Below are 20239 nucleotides of genomic sequence, written 5' to 3'. Positions count from 1 at the left end.
TATTAAAGTTTCTTTTAATTAATATTCCAGTATATGTTGTGAATTCCCTAAATAATTTAATAGTCGTGTTACCAACATATATATAAGCCTTTCTACAAGAATTATGATCATCCATGGAGATTCTATCCATGCAAGGCCCACCAATACGGCAAACTGTAGCTGAAGATAGCGAGGCAACTAAATCATTTGACCTTCCTAAAATGCTGCCAGGATAATGAGATAATCCCAAATTGTGTAAAATTGAAGCACCGTTTCTCTTCACAGAGGGCTCTCCAGATTTATAACCGCGCTAGCTTCGCCCTACTTCGAGAACAAATTACCGCTACACGCATTCTCCTAGCAAAAGAAAACAAAGCTATTCGGGTGCTAGGAGGAGCTTTCCGACACACTGAATCACGACCCTTGGACGATTCTCTATGATGTCTTGTGCGTCTTCGACAGCAAAAGAATTTGAAAAGATATGAAGTTAGCATATCAACAATTTTGAAAACTTGAAAAAGGACCCTAACTCCGAACCACAACAACGTCTCAACACTAGTAAACCTTTTTTCCATTACTCTGAAGCCTGAGGCACTCAACACACTGGCACATTAATCACAATTTTGCCATATCTCCAAAGAAAATACCGGCCGAAGAAATAATGATTCAAATAGAACGTGGTATCCGCAACCTTCCAAACCATATCACCAACAATATTAGACTGGATGTAACCGGTGTTCTCACAAAAGAAAGACCACCAAAAACCAACATATCCAAAGATGAATATAAAGCTCTACAAGAAATGAAGAAAAACGAAGAAATAGTAATCATCAAAGTGGATAAGGGAAATGCCACTGTGGTTCTCAACCAAACAGACTGCACAGGTAAGCTTAATGCTTTATTGTTAGATCAGGCTACCTACCTCCCTATTGAATATAATCCCAACAGCTCCCAAATTAGAACACTCCAAAGGCTCCTTAAGAAGGTCACTTCTTGGCCTGTGGAAGTTACCAACAAACTAAAACCTTTTAACTCTAAACCCCCCTGAATATATGGCCTTCCAAAAATACATAAACAAAAAGTACCATTACGTTTCATAGTGGATGGCATTGATTCCCCCACATACAAATTAGCCAAACATTTAGCCAATGAGCTCACACACTATACTGGCAACACACCATCAAGCATAAAAAACTCAACAAATTTGGGTGCATGAGACTGCCCCAAATTTGGGAAGCTTGCATCATGAGAACATCAGCCCAACATCCAAGATAACCCAATTTTCCTGCTAGGGAGCACCATTAGGACTCTTGGAACAACAGTAGTTTCTCTCTTCTGCCTCATTTGCTTTTTGTAGTGCCTGCGTGCAGTTGTCATATTTGTATGTTCCCATTGAAGATGGCAATATGACATTGCCGAAATATAGGAAGTATTTATTAAAGTTTCTTTTAATTAATATTCCAGTATACGTTGTGAATTCCCTAAATAATTTAATAGTCATATTCCTTACTATACTTGTCACCTTTGCAGCTTAAACATTATAATACCTCATGTAGCTGCAGCTCTCCTCCTCTCTCTTTTTATACTTCTGCTTTTTATTCTGATTTGCAATTCCTGTTGGTTTCCCAGTCATCAACTTCAATCCAAACCAATTTGTCCTTCATGACCTGGGTATACCCAGTCACTACTATTATCAAATATTCTTTAACTCTCAAGCTGTACTGATCTCTGTTTCTTCTTCTTTGCATCCATAATATATTATTATTACTCTAAGATCCCATAGAGTCACAGACTCATCAAGAGATCCTTTTTATCATACAGACTATCATACCACATCTTAAACACATTCAAATTCTCTAGAGACACCACGCTCTCAGCAGTGCATTCCGATAATTTACACAGCTGCTTCTCAACTCCCTTGCTCACACCTTTCTTATACAGTTTAAAGGGATGACCCCTTGTTCTCTCCCACAATTTTTTGTAAAACTTCTCCAACATTAATCCAATAGCAATCCTTTACCAACTTCTAAGTCTCTGTAATATCATCCCTCTTCCTCCTATTCACTAGACTCTGCAAATTGCATCATCTCAACCTTTAATCTATTCAATATTCCAGAGATTAGAAACTATTTTGGTCACCTCTGAGCCCTCTCCAACATGTCTTTGTCCTTTTGAAAACTAGGTGACCAAATCTGTTCACAGTCATCCATATGCAGCCTAATCAATATGCGGCCTTATACAATAGAATCAGAATCTCCTTACTTCTACAAATCAGTGTCCTCCACATCATTCCCAGAATTTGTTGCATTGTCCTCACAAGTTTGGCAATATATCCTTTTCTTTAGTGTTACATGGTGATTAGCATTCAATTCAGACAAATTATGGAGACTACAACCATGTTAGAAATAACTACTTTAATTTCCTGATGTTTCGACCTTCATATTAAGATCATTATCTGGAATATATATATATACAGAGACAAGCTACATTACATTACAAACAGTATGCCAAAGAGACAATGATTTGATCAATGGTTATTCTACTGGCCTGACCTCTAGTGGAAAAAAATTAAATTAAATAACTACATCAAAGCTATATTCTCTTAATAACATTATCAGAGAACAATTTCATACAGATAGTTTTATTACAGCAAAAGTGGTGCCCTAATTTAACATGAGTGTTGTTATATTAGAGTTAAGATCCTGGATTACATACGGTCTTATTTATAATTAACTCTTAGATGGAAAGGTTACGTGGGTAGAATATGTGCCTTCCATATTCTTGGGATTTTTAGACCATCATTATTGTTGAGATTAGGATGACTGATAAGAATTTCACAGGCATCCTTGAATTTACATTCATACCAAGTTTAGGTGTGATGTAAACAACAGTGCCTTTCCAGTCAATTCTATGTATAATTACGCCCTGAATATGTATAACATTCAGGCATTATCAGAATAGCTGCTGTAGTGCAATTGGGAGAATAGTAGAAGATTGTGCCCTTTGATTGGAAAAGATCTGGGTTCAATCCTCATAATGACGAGGGGAATCCTTATATAGGTTTTTTCAGTTGAAGGTGAGTTAGTCAGTCTCATATGGTGGCAGCAGGGTTTTTTCTCCCACGTAGTTGGATAATTAAGTAGTAGTGGAGAGGAAGAGATGTATTTAGCGAAGTAAAGCAGTGTGCCCTCCCACGATAAGTCCTTGGACTTCCTGGAGGTGTCACGTAATAATAATAACAAAAAAGCCAGATTTACCATAGTTATTAAATTTAATGTGCCGTTTATATTCCTTTTTTCTGATAGGAATTGTGCAATCCTGTTTCACCTATATAGGACAAATTACAGATGCAATGGAAAATTAAAAGTAATTTTCCATTGCACAAATAATATAAGGTGCAAAAGGAAATTAATGTAATTATTTCTAACACAGTTGTAGTCTCCATAATTTGTCTGAAATAAATTGGCAATATGTCCTCTAAATTTCAGATTCCTATCCACCATCACTCCAAGATCTCTTATTTCCTCCACCTTCAACAATATTATTATTATTTATGGCATCTCCATAGTCTGGAGACTCATCGCAGAAATTATCCACATATTTGCTCATATTTTATAATGATGTTATGGCCAAGTTGGATAAAGGGAATAGATACACTATGATAATGTTGGATTTTTCTAAGGCATTTGATAGGATACCACATGAAAGGCTGTTGCATAAACTGGAGAATATGGGAATGGAATATGAACACTTGACTTGGATCAGGAGATGGCTGACAAACAGATATCAAAAAGCGGTATACAGTGGGTGTGAATCTGCCAGATTTAAGGTTCTATCTTCACGAAATACATCATACTCTTTCATCTCTATTCCTGTCAGGATGTCATCCTCATCCAACCATGTCTCACTTATTCCAATCATTTTTGGGCAAACAAACTCAGTCAATGTAACCATTTCATTTTCCTTGTACTCGCAGCTCATTCCTGGATCTCTAACAAGTTTCATTGACACCACTTATTAATGTGACTTCTCCATACTTTCCTTGAGCCATTTCTTTCTCTCCTTACTCATCCCAGAACCTTCTTCAAATCCAACTGTTGCCCCTATATCCCAAGTCATCCTGTTTCCTTTTTATCCACACACACATTCACATCCTCTTGGAGTATCAACCTTTCTCAAGTTCTGTTCCCCTGTCCACTTGAGTCTCCCTGTTTGTCTTGCACACTTGTTCTCTCATTCTCTACACTTATGCTATCAACTTCATCCATTCATAAGTACCACTTTAATCTCTCCTTCCTTACCCTGCTGCTCTTTGACATTGCTTCTTACTTGCTCAGATTCATTCTCTGCAGTCATTACTCTCTGTTTCAGCAGCAGACCATCCAAATGACTCACACCAAAATCATTCAAATGCAGTCCATCACTCTAATACAGTTCAGTTCTTCCTTCAAACTCGTTCCACACATTAATGAACTTGCACTCCTTTCTTTTCACACATTTCTACTAACATATCATTCATAATTCTTGCTCTCTATGTCATCTCATCACTGTTATACCTGATTATTATTTTTATCCTTCTCAACAAGCTCGCGACATTTTACTTCATCTTACATTCTCCTTGTTGCCAGTCAAGTTATTTTCCCATACTACCACTATCAACTCCTTTGCTCACTTACTCTCCTCATATCCAATGCCTCAATCACTATTCATTTTACCTCCAGGAAAACAAACCTTGTACATCTTCTCGTTTACCACCTCTGATTATCGAATCACCATACAACGCCACTCATGGACCTTTTGTTACCATTTTCATACTGACATCATTTGTTTTTGTCTTCTTCACTCTTCCATACATATCTACAATTCTCTTCATTTCATTCCTCATCTGTCTGCCTCATCTTCACGCATCCTTTTTTTACTATTATTCACTCTCGCTATTTTATCGTCAGTCACACAAACTTGTTTGCCTTTTCCCGCTCGCCACCTTACCATTAACTGCATTCTGTTTATCAACATCATTATTGCCCACTTTATCATTAATTTCACTTTATTTTTTAATGTCATATAAATTATCACTTGCTTTATTGTCAATCGAACTTTTTTCTGCACTGTCATTTTCATACACTCTCTCTAAACATTCGCATAATCTTCAACTGCCATGTCAGTTATGATGCTATGTTGCTTCTTGTATTTAAACTATTTAAACTCATATTTAAGCAAACTCATGGTCCATCAGAATATTGCATTTCCTACATACCCACAGTTGTCTTTTCTCTTAGTCAGCCTCTCTACATAAATATCTGCAACATTTACCCATGCATACATATTACAATCATGGCACCATACCATTTTTGAGAAATCCATGCAGTCTGCTTTATTTGTCTTTCATGCAGATCTACACAGCAATTTGCCTTTCCCTGCCATGTTGTATCAGTGTGCTATAAAAAAAAATAATAAAAAAATAAAAAAAACAGTGCCTAAGAAATTTATCTAAACACTCACATATATATGTAGAGTAATAATTAATCTACAATTTAGACAATATCGGCATACATTTAAATATAAAATTTACTTATCTTGCTGCAGCCCACATGATGACAGATGATTAACTGATTAACTCATGTCATCTAGCTGCCTAATGTGCCTATAGCTCCTGGCTATCTTTAAATGACTTTAAAAAAATTATTTAACAAGGTTGATTTTCATTTCTTTCACTGATAACTGTAATACAAAATAAGATGAATTTATATTCATTCTTCTGATACTATCTTTAACTCAATGAGCTCAATTGTAAATATATAGTATTGGCATATGGTTATTTATAAAATTCAAAACACGTTTGTTAATATAATTATATATGTGAACATTTTGTATTATAAAAATTTTTAATATGCTTGCTTACAGAAATTTGAACAGGTGAGTTGGACACAGATTGTGTGACTGACCTTATATTGTGAAAAGTAAGTCTGGCTGAGTGCTTTCTTGAGAGAGAGAGAGAGAGACTACTTTCTTGTTGTTTTCATAAACTGTATTTATTCATCTTTCCTGTTGTTTATAGATAAAATATATAAATTCACCCTTCATTATGAACAATAAATGAAAGGAAATACAAACTACTATTTTAAACTTTGTGAAATAGTGCAAAACTGAAGGAACTTTAAGTGCTAGTGCCATATATATATATTAAACTCCTGTGAAAGAAAGGATATTTTGTGTAATTATGTGTAAGTGTAGCAAGAATTAAAGAATTCTTTTGTCATCATGACATTTAACATTCAGTTTTCTAAAATATCACCTATACAAATATTTATATAAATTAGACTTGTACTATTTGGAAATAAATATCGTTTGAGGCTAGTAGATTTAACTTGCATTTTTGGAGTCCTATTCATGTCTACCTTGCACTTCCACTCATTCCTTTTCTTCCCTATGCGCTTATCCTTTTCTTAATGTTTTCCTTTCTCCTCACATTTCTCTCTTCTTTCTTGCAACAATCTTTCCATCAGCTCATCCCCATTTCATTCTCTTCAACAAAATCCTCAAGTGTGACTTTTCTATTCCCTTCTCCTTCCCCAAAGCACTTTACTCTCATTTCAAAACAGTCACTTCCATTTGTCATCACTCACTTCTGCTGAATTCTCATTTTCCTACCACTTTATTTTCCCTCCACTCAAGAAGACTGACACTCACATCTCTGAGCACTTTCCATTTTCTACATTTCAGAAACACAGACAGACAGACACTTCTGCATTGTGCCTTCCACGTTTTTAATAACTTGGAAGTGTACGTCACTGGCTGCTTCCAGTATTTTTCAGGGAACTGGATAAAACTGAACTAGAATAATTTAATGCATCTATAGTCAAATTTAAAGAATAAGCTGAGGAATGAAGCATCAAAGAATAAAAATACAGGATATATTTACATATGTATCCTGTATTTTACAGATAAAGATATCTGTATGTTTGTCTAGGTAGTATATCAAAAACAATCAGAAAATCACTATTTAATTCAGAAAATAAATAAAATAATATATATTACCTGCATTGTATATTGAAGACGAGGATTATCAAAGGGAATCGCATGAAAGCAAAGTGGCTCTCCTGGAATGCTCTCAATGAGCATCAGATCGGAACACTAATGAGTCAGAGATAAATATAGTGATTACACATTCTTTTGGGAGTAAAATCGTCAAAAAAGATAAACACAGTTTAATGACTTTTTTTAATTAAGGTCATATAAAAATTATTGTATTATTATTATTATTATTATTATTAAATACAGAATTCAGCTTTTAAAGCCAAATACAAATCTCTATATAGTTACAAATGTATATTTCACAGTTAACTCTCACTTACTACTATAGCAGTGGGGTGCTGCCTATACAAAATAATTTTTAAAAAAATATTTCTTTCCTAATCAGTAACCAATTTATTAATAAATAAATCTGTAGATTTATTTATTAATAAACTGGTTACTAATCAGGAAAAAAAATAATTTTTTAAAAATAATTTTGTATAGGCAGCACCCCCCACTTAAAGCTTCACGGGCCACCACTGTAGTATAGTAAACACCATTATAACAAATTCATTTACTATAGAAACAACTGCTGTAAGTCCCAACCAAAGCCCCACTGGCACAATGCAATTCTAAAGGACAGTTGTCCTTTAGAATTGCATTGTGTACAACAGTAAACTATAACAAACTATTCTAGTTGTCCCTATGAATTTGCTATAGTGAGAGTTAGCTGTAAATAGAAACATTCAAAACTCAAATATTCAAGCAGTAAACATGTGAACATTATCATATGTCATAAATATGACTGAATGAATTAGTTTAATTAATATAAATTTGTTAATTAATAAATATACAAATATGCTAATATTTTATGTATGGTTTCCAAATGCATCTTCAGAGTGATAATATCATTGCATTCAAGTAAAACCAATACTTCAAATGTTCAGACATTTCTGTATCATGTTGAGGTTTTTTTTTTTTTGTTGTTGTTGTTTTTTAATGGTTTTAATTCACAACATAAGACAATAAGAAAATAAATAATACAGTGGTATCTCGCTAATCCGAACTAATAAAAACTGCGCTTGTTCAGAGTAGCGAAAAGTTTGGATTAGCAAAATTTCCCCCAAGAGACAACAATAGCTAGCGTTTAAGACAAAAATAATCAGATTCTAATGGTACATCAATTTAATCCTGTAAATAAATGAAGTAACTGATAGAAAAAAAGCTACTGTACTGTAAAGTAAAACTAAAAAAATAATACAGTACACAAGTTTATTTTAGTAAAAAATTTAGTTTGTATGTACCTGTATTGTTGAGGATTTTGATTTAATAAAATTGCATAGTTCATTACATAATTTAATTTGCGTAAAAATTACCACTTTCTTGTACACAACACAAAAAAAAAGTTTCACAAAATAACACAAAAAAAGTTTTTTTATTTCTTTGTAAAAAAGTCACTGATTTTCTTTTGCTTCTTGGAAGCTAAACTTTTTTTGAATGCTTCTTCTTGGAGCTGCATTAGCAATAAAATTTTGTGGAATGGCATATCATTCTGCTTAGCCCATTCTATACACATATTAAAACTATCAACTGCCTGTTCATTTTTACTTTTTTTTTCTTCGAGTTCTTTATCATAATCTAATTCATTCTGTAGCATCATAAGTTCAGCATCTGATTTGATTTCGAATTCACTTTCGGTTCTACCTGTAATCCATTCCGTAACATCTGTTTGTGAAATTTCAACATCTGGATTTATATTTTTAACCAAATTATGCACGTTTTGAATTTCCTCTTTTTGTGTATCACCATAGTTATCTTGGTAAATTCTAGAAGGCCACAGCTTTTTCCATGATGCTCGAATTGCTTCAGGTACAATAGCAACTGAGAATGCTACATCCTTCAAATTTATATTTTTTTATCGATGTGATAACGTCATAATTTTGGGAAATTACATCTAAAAGCAGGTCTTTATGTTATTTTAATTTAATGGATTATATTATGTTCTGATCCATTGGTTGCAACAATGGAATACAGTTTGGAGGCAAAAACATCCATGCTCACTAATCAATTCATCTGCTGGAGGGATGTCCAGGACAGTTATCCAATAATAAAAGTACTTTCTGTTCTAAATTCTGGGATTTTAAATAAGTTTTAACAGACAGTACGAAATCGTTGTGAAACCAGTTTGAAAAAAGTTCGATATTCATCCATCCTTTACGTTGACTTTGGTACAAAACCGAAAGGCAGCAGTTCTTAAATGGTCTTGGGTTTTTTGATTTTCCAGGTATAAGTAACTTTAATTTATGTCTTCCTGAGGCGTTTGCACAAGGCATGATCATGACACTCTCTTTGGACATTTTTCGACCGCGCACTGATGCTTCATTTCTGTGAACTAGAGTTTTTCTCTGGTCACGACTTCGAACAAAGACCACTTTTGTTTGCATTATAAATTTGATCATCGGTTAAATTTAATTCAAGAATTTTTTCTAAAAAAAAGCTTTTTAGAATGGTTCTATTATTATTATTACATTACAGTACATTATTATTACAATGATAACGTTACGTGTTTTCTTTTGGTAGGCTTCGACCTGGTAGCCATTTTAACAAAATAAATTTTAGTGTTAAAAAGAGTAAAATAAAAAATGAAGTTAATGAAAAACTGAAAAAAAAAAATGAAAAACTAAAACAATTGATAATCATTCACTGAAAACTTACAAAAACACAAAACAATAAACGACAACTCAGACAACGTTTCATTTCAATAACCAAAGAAAAACTGAGCGTTATATACAACCAGGCTTTAGGCTAAGTCATCATGGTTGTTGTTGAAGGGACAAAGATACAAAAACATTGTGCAAACTGTCACTAGACAGTTTTCCCCTGATATTGATAGATACCGAATACCGTGCGTTTCTTAAATTTTTCTAGTCAACCATCACTTGCTTTGAATTTCTGATTTGGGTAAATTTGTGAATGGAAATGCTTAGCTTTCTGCTTTAAAATGTCTCCAGAGATGGGAGTATGACAGCTTCTTTCTTGAAGAAACGACGTGTAAACTGCAGAATCAAGTAAAGAAAAATGACTTGTTTTCAGAGTTTGTCTCTTAAGGACCAAGCAAGCTTGGCCCTTGTTCTGTGGTTGAAACATAAGTTAAAATCCTGTCTTTTTTTTTTTTTTTTTTTTACTTTTTATGTCACTGATTGTATTTTTGCCAACATTGTATTCAGCAGCAAGTTGTACAGCTGCCCACTTCACCCTTTTCTAGACGCTGAATTATTTTACACTTATCTGACAATGATAACGTTACGTGTTTTCTTTTGGTAGGCTTTGACCTGGTAGCCATTTTAACAAAATAAATTTTAGTGTTAAAAAGAGTAAAATAAAAAATGAAGTTAATGAAAAACTGAAAAAAAATGAAAATCTAAAACAATCGATAATCATTCACTGAAAACTTACAAAAACACAAAACAATAAACGACAACTCAGACAACGTTTCATTTCAATAACCAAAGAAAAACTGAGCATTATATACAACCAGGCTTTAGGCTAAGTCGTCGTGGTTGTTGTTGAAGGGACGTAAAGATACACAAACATTGTGCAATAGTGGTGACTAATCAGTTCATTAACAACAGTGGTGATTCATGCCAACAATACAGTATGTACTATACAATATAAAAAGCAAACTTGAACACACACAATAAATCAAAATAGGCCTACAGTACAGTATAACCGAACAATGGATAGTATGAAAAAAATACTGTACTGTAATATAATAGTTAAAATAATAATTATTAAATAAAAATAATAGTACACAAAATAATAATGCGTAATAAATAAAACTTTTTTCTTTCAAACCGCAGTTCAGAATACTGGAGGGTTCAGATTAGCGAGATACCACTGTATATTTATTTACTTATTTGTTAAAATTTTGCTGGTTTTATATCAGCATCTTTAGAGCACAAACAGTTTGTCACAGTATGCAAACAACAACAATTAGTTAATAGTAGAAACATGCTTTTATTTTTGTAAAACAATAAGTGCAGGCATGCATTCTTTGCTGGCAGGAAAAGATGCAAATTAAAATGATACCACATCTCTACATCACATGTAACTATTGATAAATTAATATTAAGGTCATATAAAATTGAATGAGCTGTTATGTTTGTATATGAATGTCAGAAATATCAGAAACAAGGGAAATGGTTGTATTGATTGAGTTCATTCACTCAAAAATTATTGGAATAAGTGAGATATAGTTGGATAAGGATAGCATTCTGACAGGAACAGAGATGGAAGGGTATGATGTATTTCATGAAGATAGAAAGAGTAAAAAGGGAGGTGGAGTACTATTGATGATAGAAAAAGATCTATGTCCATACAAGGTAGAGATGCAAGGGAGAAATAGTAGTAGTGCTTTTGAGGCAGTATGGTCTGAGATAGAGGTGACAGAATGAATTCGTTGGATGTTACTATAGACCTAGTAATGTGGAGGATAGTGACAGGGAAATGTATGAGCCAAGCAAATAGAAAAAGGGTGTTTTAATTATGGCAATATAGACTGGAATGACGAAATAGCAACTGAAAGTAAAGAAAATGAGTTTGAGTTTTTGAGAGACAACCACCTCATGCATGCAAGGATTTAGGTTCTTGGATTTGATCATCTCATAAGATGATGTCATTTTAAATGAGGTATTAAATCTCCTTTCAGTTGGTGAGAGACCATGAAGTGATTACCTGGATGGTTGCCAACCATGTTAGGACTTACTTGAGAAAAGGATATATGTGGAACTGCAAGGCTGGTGATATGTTAATATGTTAATTCATATGTTAATGATATTGGAAAGAATTTGAATGGGGATACACAGTTGTTTGCAGATGATGCATAGTTGGGACAAACTATGAGGAGTAAAGCAGATCTTGTGACCTTACAAGAAGACTTGAATAGTCTGAATGAGGATACCAATTCAATGTTGCAAAACGTAAGGTTTTAAAATTTGGAAAACAAAGATGGGATGTAGAATTTGCTCTTGGTGGGAATATATTGTTGGAAGTGGAGGAAATAAGAAATCTTGGGGGTAATGGTGGATAAGAATCTAATATTTAGAGGACATATTGATACAAAAGTGAGGGCAACACAATGAATGCTGGCAATGATGTGGAGAACACTGATTTGTAGAAGTAAGGAGATTCTGGTTATATTATTGCTGGAGAGAGACCATTATAATTTACCAAAATAGTTTCTGATCTCTGGAATGTTGGTTATGAAGAAAGGTTGAGATGATGCAGTTTGCAATTTAGTGGATAGGAGGAAGAGGGGTGATATGATAGAGATTTAAAAGTTGGTAAGGGATAGGGATTAACATTGAAGAGGTTTTTCATAAACTACTGGGAGATTGGGGGAGAACGAAGTTATCCCTGGAAGCTGTATAGGGGAGGGTGTAAGCAAAGGAATGAGAAACAAGTTTTTTGCATCAAAAGTTGTGAATGATTGGAATGCACTGCCTGAGAGCATGGTGTCTGCAGAGAATTTGAATGTGTTTAAGGCACAGTATGATGAGCTGTGTGTGTATGACAAAAGGGACTTCCTAAATGAGTCTATAACTCCATAGAGGTCTTAGGATAATAATAAAAATAATTATAAGAATGTCACAAATACAGTGGACAAGGGGGAGGATGCATATAGCGTAGTATGTGTAGGGTTTGCTAAGGCTTTCGATAGATTGCCACATAACAAACTAGTAGTTAAATTGGAACAGATGGAGTTGGATAGTAGATTAGTACATTGGATTGAAGATTGGCTGTCTGATAGATATCAACAGGTTGTGTATATCCTAGAAGAAGAAAGTGACAAGTGGCATGCCCCAGAGATCTTCGGTTTGGGGCCATTGTTGTTAAATTTGTATGTAAATGACATTTAAGCCCTTTCCTGCAAACAACTGATTTACAGTTGTTTGCATATGATACAAAGTTCGGAAGAGTTATGAGAAGTAGAGCAAATGTAGATTTGCAAGAGGACCTAAATAAACTGTCTGAATGGGCAAATGTGTGGGGATATCAGTTTAATGTTGCAAAGTATAAGGTTTTAAAATTTGGGAAGCAAAGATGGGATGGAGAGTATAGAATTTATGGGGATATTTTCGAGGAGGTGGAGGAGATGAACGACTTGGGAGTTGTGGTAGATAGGGACTTGAAATTTATTGGACATTTTGATAAAACTGTGAGGACAACACAGCATATCATGAGATTGATGAAAAGAATACTGACATGTAGAAGTAAGGGTGTTTTGATTCCATTGTACAAGACTTTGATCAGGCTGCATGTGGATTGCTGCTGTGCACAGATTTGTTCGTCAAGTTTTCAAAAGGTGATGAGAGGGTCAGAGACGATTAAGTTGGTTCCTGGTCTCTGGAATGTGGAATATAAGGGCAGATTGAGAGAATGCAAATTACAGAGCCTAGTGGATAGAAGGAAGAGGGGAGACATGATCAAGACATATAAGTTGGTAATGGGTAATTACCAGATCAGAGTGGATGAGATTTTTCATAGAATATCTGGAGACAGGGGGAGAACGAAAGGCCATCCCTGTAAATTATATAAGGAGGGTGTGAGCAAGGGAGTGACGAGTAGATTTTTTGCATGGAGAGTGGTGGGTGATTAGAATGCATTGCCTGAGAGTGGTGGGTGATTAGAATGCATTGCCTGAGAGTGTGGTGACTGCAGAGACAGTAAGTACATTTAAGTTGAGGTATGACGAACTGTGCATGTGAGAGTGGGACTTTCCACAATGAGTCACTTGACTCCATGGAGGTTTACTGATAATAATCATAAAACTGTCAGTACACCCTACCATTGCATACTATCCCAGAAAGCACTGTTGGGAACATAAAATTGTAACAGAACACAGAGAACTAAAGTCTTAATTGGTGCCATCTATATTGGATAAAAAGAGAGGATAACAAGTATTAATTTAATCTTAAAATGACTGTCACCCATATTATTTGTAAATTGATAGTCCTACTTGTTGAGGTTTGGGGAATGTTTTATAGCTGCTGCTGATTCCAAAAACAGTCTCTCTTTCTCTCTCTCTCTCTCTCTCTCTCTGACTTCTAATGACCTCTGTGTAGCACTTTTATGTTCTTCCATCTAATGCCACATGAGGGTATCCAAGACATGGCTAGTCCCAACTTGCCATAACAATAGCACTGGATGTATTTCTATTTCTTATGTTCTCTGAGGTGAATGTCAACTATCTTGTCTGTCCATAGTAATCCAGGTCATAAGTACAAGGTACTTCATAAACTCCTGGAGGTGATAAAAAGAGTTTGTTTCTAGGTGAACAGATGAAGGTTACCAGTTTGATATATGGTTTAAAATGTTGGAAGCCTCCTGAAGTGCACTGAAAAAGTTCCATGTTTGGTCTCTAGAATAGGGTTTCCAGACTATGTAAAAATATATTTTAAAAAAATACATATATATATACAGGGTGTTCGGGATAAATTTGACAGTTTCGTAAGGAAAAAGAAAATCTTCTTTGTATCTATTAAATTTAATGAATTGACAAAAAACATTACAGGCAGAGTTAATTACAATACTATCAACAAGATTTACTCAAAATAACCACCATTAGCATCGATCACAGCTTCAATTCTGCTTCGGAACCTCGAACAAGCTGATGCTACAGTCTCCCTGGGAAGGGCCGCAAAAACTGTTTTAATTTTATCCATTAACTGGGCTTTTGTATTACTGGAAGTGCGATTGGTGTCTTTTTCAACTGCGCCCCATACAAAATAATCCATGGGGTTAAGGTCTGGGGAGTTTGGAGGCCAAACATTTGGACTGGTGAAGTCGTAGAAATTTTCAGACAACCATTTTTGACTTTTCCCAGAGGTGTGGCAAGGGGCCGAATCCTGCTGCCATACAGACGGCCTACCATTGGCTACCCTTGTTATCCAGGGCTTGACTACAGTTAGCAACTCCACGAACAAAGCCCGAATTCCAATGCCAGGGTTCTTCAACACCTGTTCCTGCAGATTTGCGAGGAATTCTGCTGTACGAACGCAATCAGATCGTCTGCTAGGGATCTTTCTTCTTGCTACATCCTCGTAGTCACCATTGCAAGTCTCTAGTTCATGCCTGATTGTTTTTACTGTATTCAGGGAGCATTGGGCAGCAGTCGTAATATCCTTATTTTGATGGCGGGCACGAATCATCATGATACAAGTTATTCTCTTCCATGATTCAGGTGGATTCCAGCTATCCATCCTTTCTGACATCTTGTATATGAATGAAGAAAGGTCCAAACTTTTAAATGAAGAGAAGTGTGTGTTAATACATGTAACTTACGGAAAAATATAATTAATTATAAATATGTCAAATTTATCCCGAACACCCTGTATATATATATATATAATTGATAAAAGTAGAAAAAAATATCCTTATCTCACCCACAGTACAAAAGGTACTATAAGTTTGCACACATAACCATTCATGGGTGGGAGCAATATATATATATATATATATATATAAAGAATGTGGGGTGGAGCTGTTATTTATTAAGAACTCTGGATATGTTTTCAGATGTGTTTGAATGTATGGAATACATAGTTTTGCTGTTGTCTTATGTATTATGGAAGGGAGGGGATTTGAAGGGATGCATTTAGTAGTTTCTTTATTTTATGAGGATTATAGTCATTGGCTGAAAAAGTGTTTCGAATGTAGGCGAGTTCAATGGCAAGAGCAGTATCATTAAAACAGTTGGTCTGGCTCTATGTGTTAGTGTTTTTAGGATACCATGGCATTGAGCTGGATGATGGTGTGCTTGTTGGTGAAAATATCTACCAGCATGTATAGACTTTCTACGTAAATAGAAAAAGATAACGAACCATTTGGAAGGAAGGTGTGTAATAGTGTAGCAAGGAAGAGCAGATAATTATTTGATTCCTTTTCTGTTGTGAAGTGGATTTTAGGATGTTTGCTATTTAAATGCACTAAAAATATGTCTAATGTATCAAATATGTCTTTTTTTTTTTTTAATGTTGAGCCCATACACAAGAGGTTGGTTGATCAACCTATAGTACAGGAGTGGCCACCGTGTACCAAAATAATTCTGGTAAGACTTAGAAGAGCCACAACCTTTGACTGATGAGATGGTATAAGAGTAAGTGAGTGTGCACATGGCAAGGTTGTAACGAGCGTGTAAGAACCACTTTGACTAACTACACACCTAATTTTAAGGAGCTTACTAAGAAAATGGATAGAAGGAAGTCCTCTACTAGTAAATAAGTAGCTAAAATTATTGTATTTTGAATTTAAAATTATTTAAAAAATTTTTTTAAAAAAATTAATATATTTCGAATTAAACTTTTTATTAAACTTTGTTGTCTCCTCTTCTCTTTTTGCTTATTTTTTCCTGGTAGATGGTGAAGAGACGTGTAGGCGTGAGCACATGCAGCTTGTGAGCCACGTTGTTCCACCCCTGCTATAGTACATTAGTACCATGTATGTGTGTCCACAGATCCACAAGCTATGTAGATAGCTTGTGGATCCGTATATACCCCTTCTTAACAGAAGGGGTATATACGAAACTACAGGTTAGGCAATTATAACAAGCTTCGGAGTGAGCTTGCAGCCATCCCATGGCAGAACATATTGCTGGGGAAAGATGTTAGCAGTGCATGGGATAAAATCAGCAGGTATCTGAGGAAAGCAATATCAGATTGTGTCCCCATGGTCAGGAAGACAAACAAGGCAGGCGTTAAATGGATGAGCTGTAGTATCAAGCTTGATCTGCAAAAAAAGAAAATGTTATGGAGAATGTACAAGGAGAAATGCGATCAGTACAACCATGAGCAGTACGAGGCTCAAGCTAGGAAGGTTACCAGCATAGTAAGAAAAGCTAAATCAGATTATGATAAGACCTTAGCCAATGAGATCAAGGGTAATCCTAAGGAGTTCTTCTGCTATTTGGCAAATAAAAGGAAGAATGACTTCGGAAGGATAACTTTAGTGGGTGCTGATGATATTGAGGTGACAAAATCAGATGTAATAGTCGAGTTACTCAGTGATCACTTTTCAAAAGTCTATCACCCAAGTGAGGATATCTCTGTACCTGTTGCAATAACTAATGTGAGAATTGAAGCTAAGAAATCAGAGGTATTTAATATATTGCAAAATTTAAATGCAAACACTGCTGTAGATTTAGATGGAATATCAGCTCGGGTGTTGCGTGAATGTGCAAAGGAATTGTCAACCCCTCTTACTTGGATATTTAACTTAAGTTTGAACTCTGGTATGGTCCCTAGGGAGTGGAAGTTAGGCAAAGTGGTTCCTTTGCATAAGGGTGGCTCTAAAACTGCGGTAGTTAATTACAGACCAATCACCATCTCAGGAGTGGTGGTAAAAGTATTGGAAAAGTTGGTTAAAGACAAAATTCAAGAATGGGTGGATCAGGATATGTACTCTATAGAGGCCAACATGGTTTTGTTAAAAGGTAGATCCTGCCTTAGCAATCTATTAACTTTTCATAATAGAATGACATCTGAGTTGGACAAAGGAACTGATTACACAGTGGTACTTCTGGATTTTGCTAAGGCTTTTGACAGGATACCCCATGGAACACTGTTACACAAATTGGAGCAGATGGGAATGGAGAATAGGAGATATGGATAGGAGAATGGCTCAGGGAGAGATACCAGAAAGTGGTGTATGGAGGAGCCGAGTCCAGGATGAGGCAGGTGACCAGTGGTGTGCCTCAGGGCTCTGTGCTTGGGCCATTGTTGTTTAATTTTTATATAAATGATATAGGAAATGGCTTAAAGGGAGATATTCAGTTGTTTGCTGATGATGCAAAGTTGGGTACCGCAATAAAAAATCAAGCTGATGTTGAAAGTTTGCAGGATGATTTAAATAAGCTGGTAGAATGGGCAAAAGGTAATGGATGTCAGTTCAATGTGGAAAAGTGTGAAGTCATGCACTTTGGGATTAAAAGATTACCAGCTGTGTACTACATTGATGAAACAGTACTCCAAGAGAATAACTATTTATTAACTTAAAAGCTAATATTTTGCTGGTATTATATACAGCATCTTCAGAGCGCACAACACAAAGTTTGTTACAAATGCAAAACAACCACAATCCAGTGTAACAGTGGGGCTAGTAAAAGTAATTGCAGCGTGCAACACAAGACTAAAGTCCTAATATGGCGCCATCTAGGTTTAAAAAAATAAATAAATAAATTCAAAGTTTTGAAATAGTAGTCCAAATGATAGTCTTAGAAAGTTTGAAAAAATGAAATAAAAAAATTAGTCTGGTGTTGCACGCTGCAATTACTTTTACTAGCCCCACTGTTACACCGGATTGTGGTTGTTTTGCATTTGTAACAAACTTTGTGTTGTGTGCTCTGAAGATGCTAGATATAATACCAGTGAAATATTAGCTTTTAAGTTAATAAATAGTTATTTTCTTATCCATCCGTGTTCATATCAAACCGTGAAATCTATTACAAAAATATCTGACGAACACATAAGCCTATCCACGCGTAGTAAAGAGATTGATTATGCTAGGGACTTGGGGGTGTTGGTAGATAGAGAGATGAAGTTCAGGGGACACATTGCTAAGGTGTCCAAGATTGCACATAGGATTACTTGGTTGTTGAGGAACACGCTGACATCCGGAGATAAAGAGGTTATTATTCCCCTTTATAAAGTGTTGATACTTCCACATTTGGATTACTGTGCTCGGGTCTGGTAACCTGGATTCCTTGGAGATGAGGAGGCTGTGAAGAGGGTTCAGAGAAGAGTGACTAAGTTGGTGAGTGATGTAAAAAATGCTCCCTACATTGATAGATTGAGAGCTTGTGGATTGCAGAGGTTGGCTGATAGGTGAAGAAGAAGAGGGGATATGATAGAAACATTTAAATTACTGAAAGGTTTTTATAGGATTGATGCAGGGGAAATAGTTCAGCTGTGTGATAGTGATGGAAGAACAAGAGGTCATCCCTGGAAATTAAAGAAGAGTGTGGTTAACAAGGGCGTGAGAACAAGGTTTTTTGCCTGGAGGGTAGTGAATGAATAGAATTCATTGCCTGACTTAGTTGTGAGCTCTTCGTCTGTAAATGAATTCAAGAAGAGACATGACAGATATTGTTTTGCTAATTTGGGTCTCCCACAATGAGTCTACTGACGCCATGGAGATACCCGTAATAATAATAGGATCTGTGGTCTGTGTTTGACAGAAACAAGGATTTATACAATGCTGATGGATTGCACTTAAATGGTGTTGGTGTTAGGTGTTGTTGTGTTGGAAATAACTGGCCCACTATAAGTCAGCCATTTGTTTCAGACACAACATGAGAAAATAGTATCTTAAAATAAAGACATGCTTAAACTCTCAAGAGCAGAGGCAGAGAGGTAATAAATAACTTGTAATTGAAAGGTATATTAACTTAAATGATAATATTCTTGTAGTGTAATCCAAATACTGTTTTAGAATCATACCCAATACAGGGAAAATTATGTTAACCAATCAGCAGAAGTTCTGATCACTATGCAATAGTCCATGACACAGCAGGAAACCCGAAAAATCATCCGGTAACCCCTGCAGTAACAGTTCCGTCGAGAAAACCACCGAGAAAAGGATATGACCTCATCGTTATCTGACAAATCAAAGATGGCTGAGTGAGTGATGTAGACGAGTGAGGGCGCTCGCCGTTGAGATATAAGGAGCAGCGCGCACTTCAAACCCTCTCTTGTTTCTGCATTTTTCTGTGTTCCAGTTCAAAGACCATGAGGACTGAGGAAGCTTGTCGCTAGTGTCCAGCAACTTTCCACGTTGCTGTGGGACCTGATGTGTACAGGACGTCCAACCGAACAACAGGGAACCAGCAGACAGGGTCATTGGTGAGTTTGGCGCCAATGTGACGATAGCGAAGGAGCCACACTTTGAAAAAAAATGAATAGAGATAGACAGCGGGGCGACAAGGAAATCTTGCCACGTCCGAAGGACCAGATCTAAAACAAAGGAATCATTTCGCTAAGGAAAATAGCCAGTAAGGTGCATATCTTTTACCCTATATATATATATATCAAGTGCTGTAAAACAAGAGAGAGCAAAAAGGAGGAGAACTTTAAGCATAGCCCTGCTCGACCCAACTAGAAGATCCATTTTTGGACTGAATGTCTTGATAGGACCTTCCTGTTGTAATTTGTAATTTTGTGTTCGAGTGAAACTATAGTGGAACAGTTAAGAG

The 20239-nt window shown here is 35.6% G+C and overlaps 1 protein-coding gene across 1 annotated transcript in view; it reads right to left on the bottom strand.

Annotated features, from left to right (window-relative positions):
- The window catches only part of LOC150101321 (uncharacterized), a 338470-nt gene that overhangs the window by 58187 nt on the left and 260044 nt on the right, over nucleotides 1-20239 (bottom strand). Inside the window, exon 9 of the mRNA XM_090400766.1 lies at nucleotides 7018-7113. Within this exon, the coding sequence (XP_090256892.1) occupies nucleotides 7018-7113 (96 nt within the window). The remainder of the gene's footprint in view (nucleotides 1-7017; nucleotides 7114-20239) is intronic.

Source organism: Typopeltis vanoorti, chromosome 11 (genome assembly GCF_054136105.1).
Source record: "Typopeltis vanoorti isolate ZY-2024b chromosome 11, IOZ_Tvanoo_1.0, whole genome shotgun sequence".
NCBI classification, from domain to species: Eukaryota; Metazoa; Arthropoda; class Arachnida; order Uropygi; family Thelyphonidae; genus Typopeltis; species Typopeltis vanoorti.
Note: the sequence above shows the minus strand (reverse complement) of the source record. Positions and strands in the feature narration are given on the sequence as shown.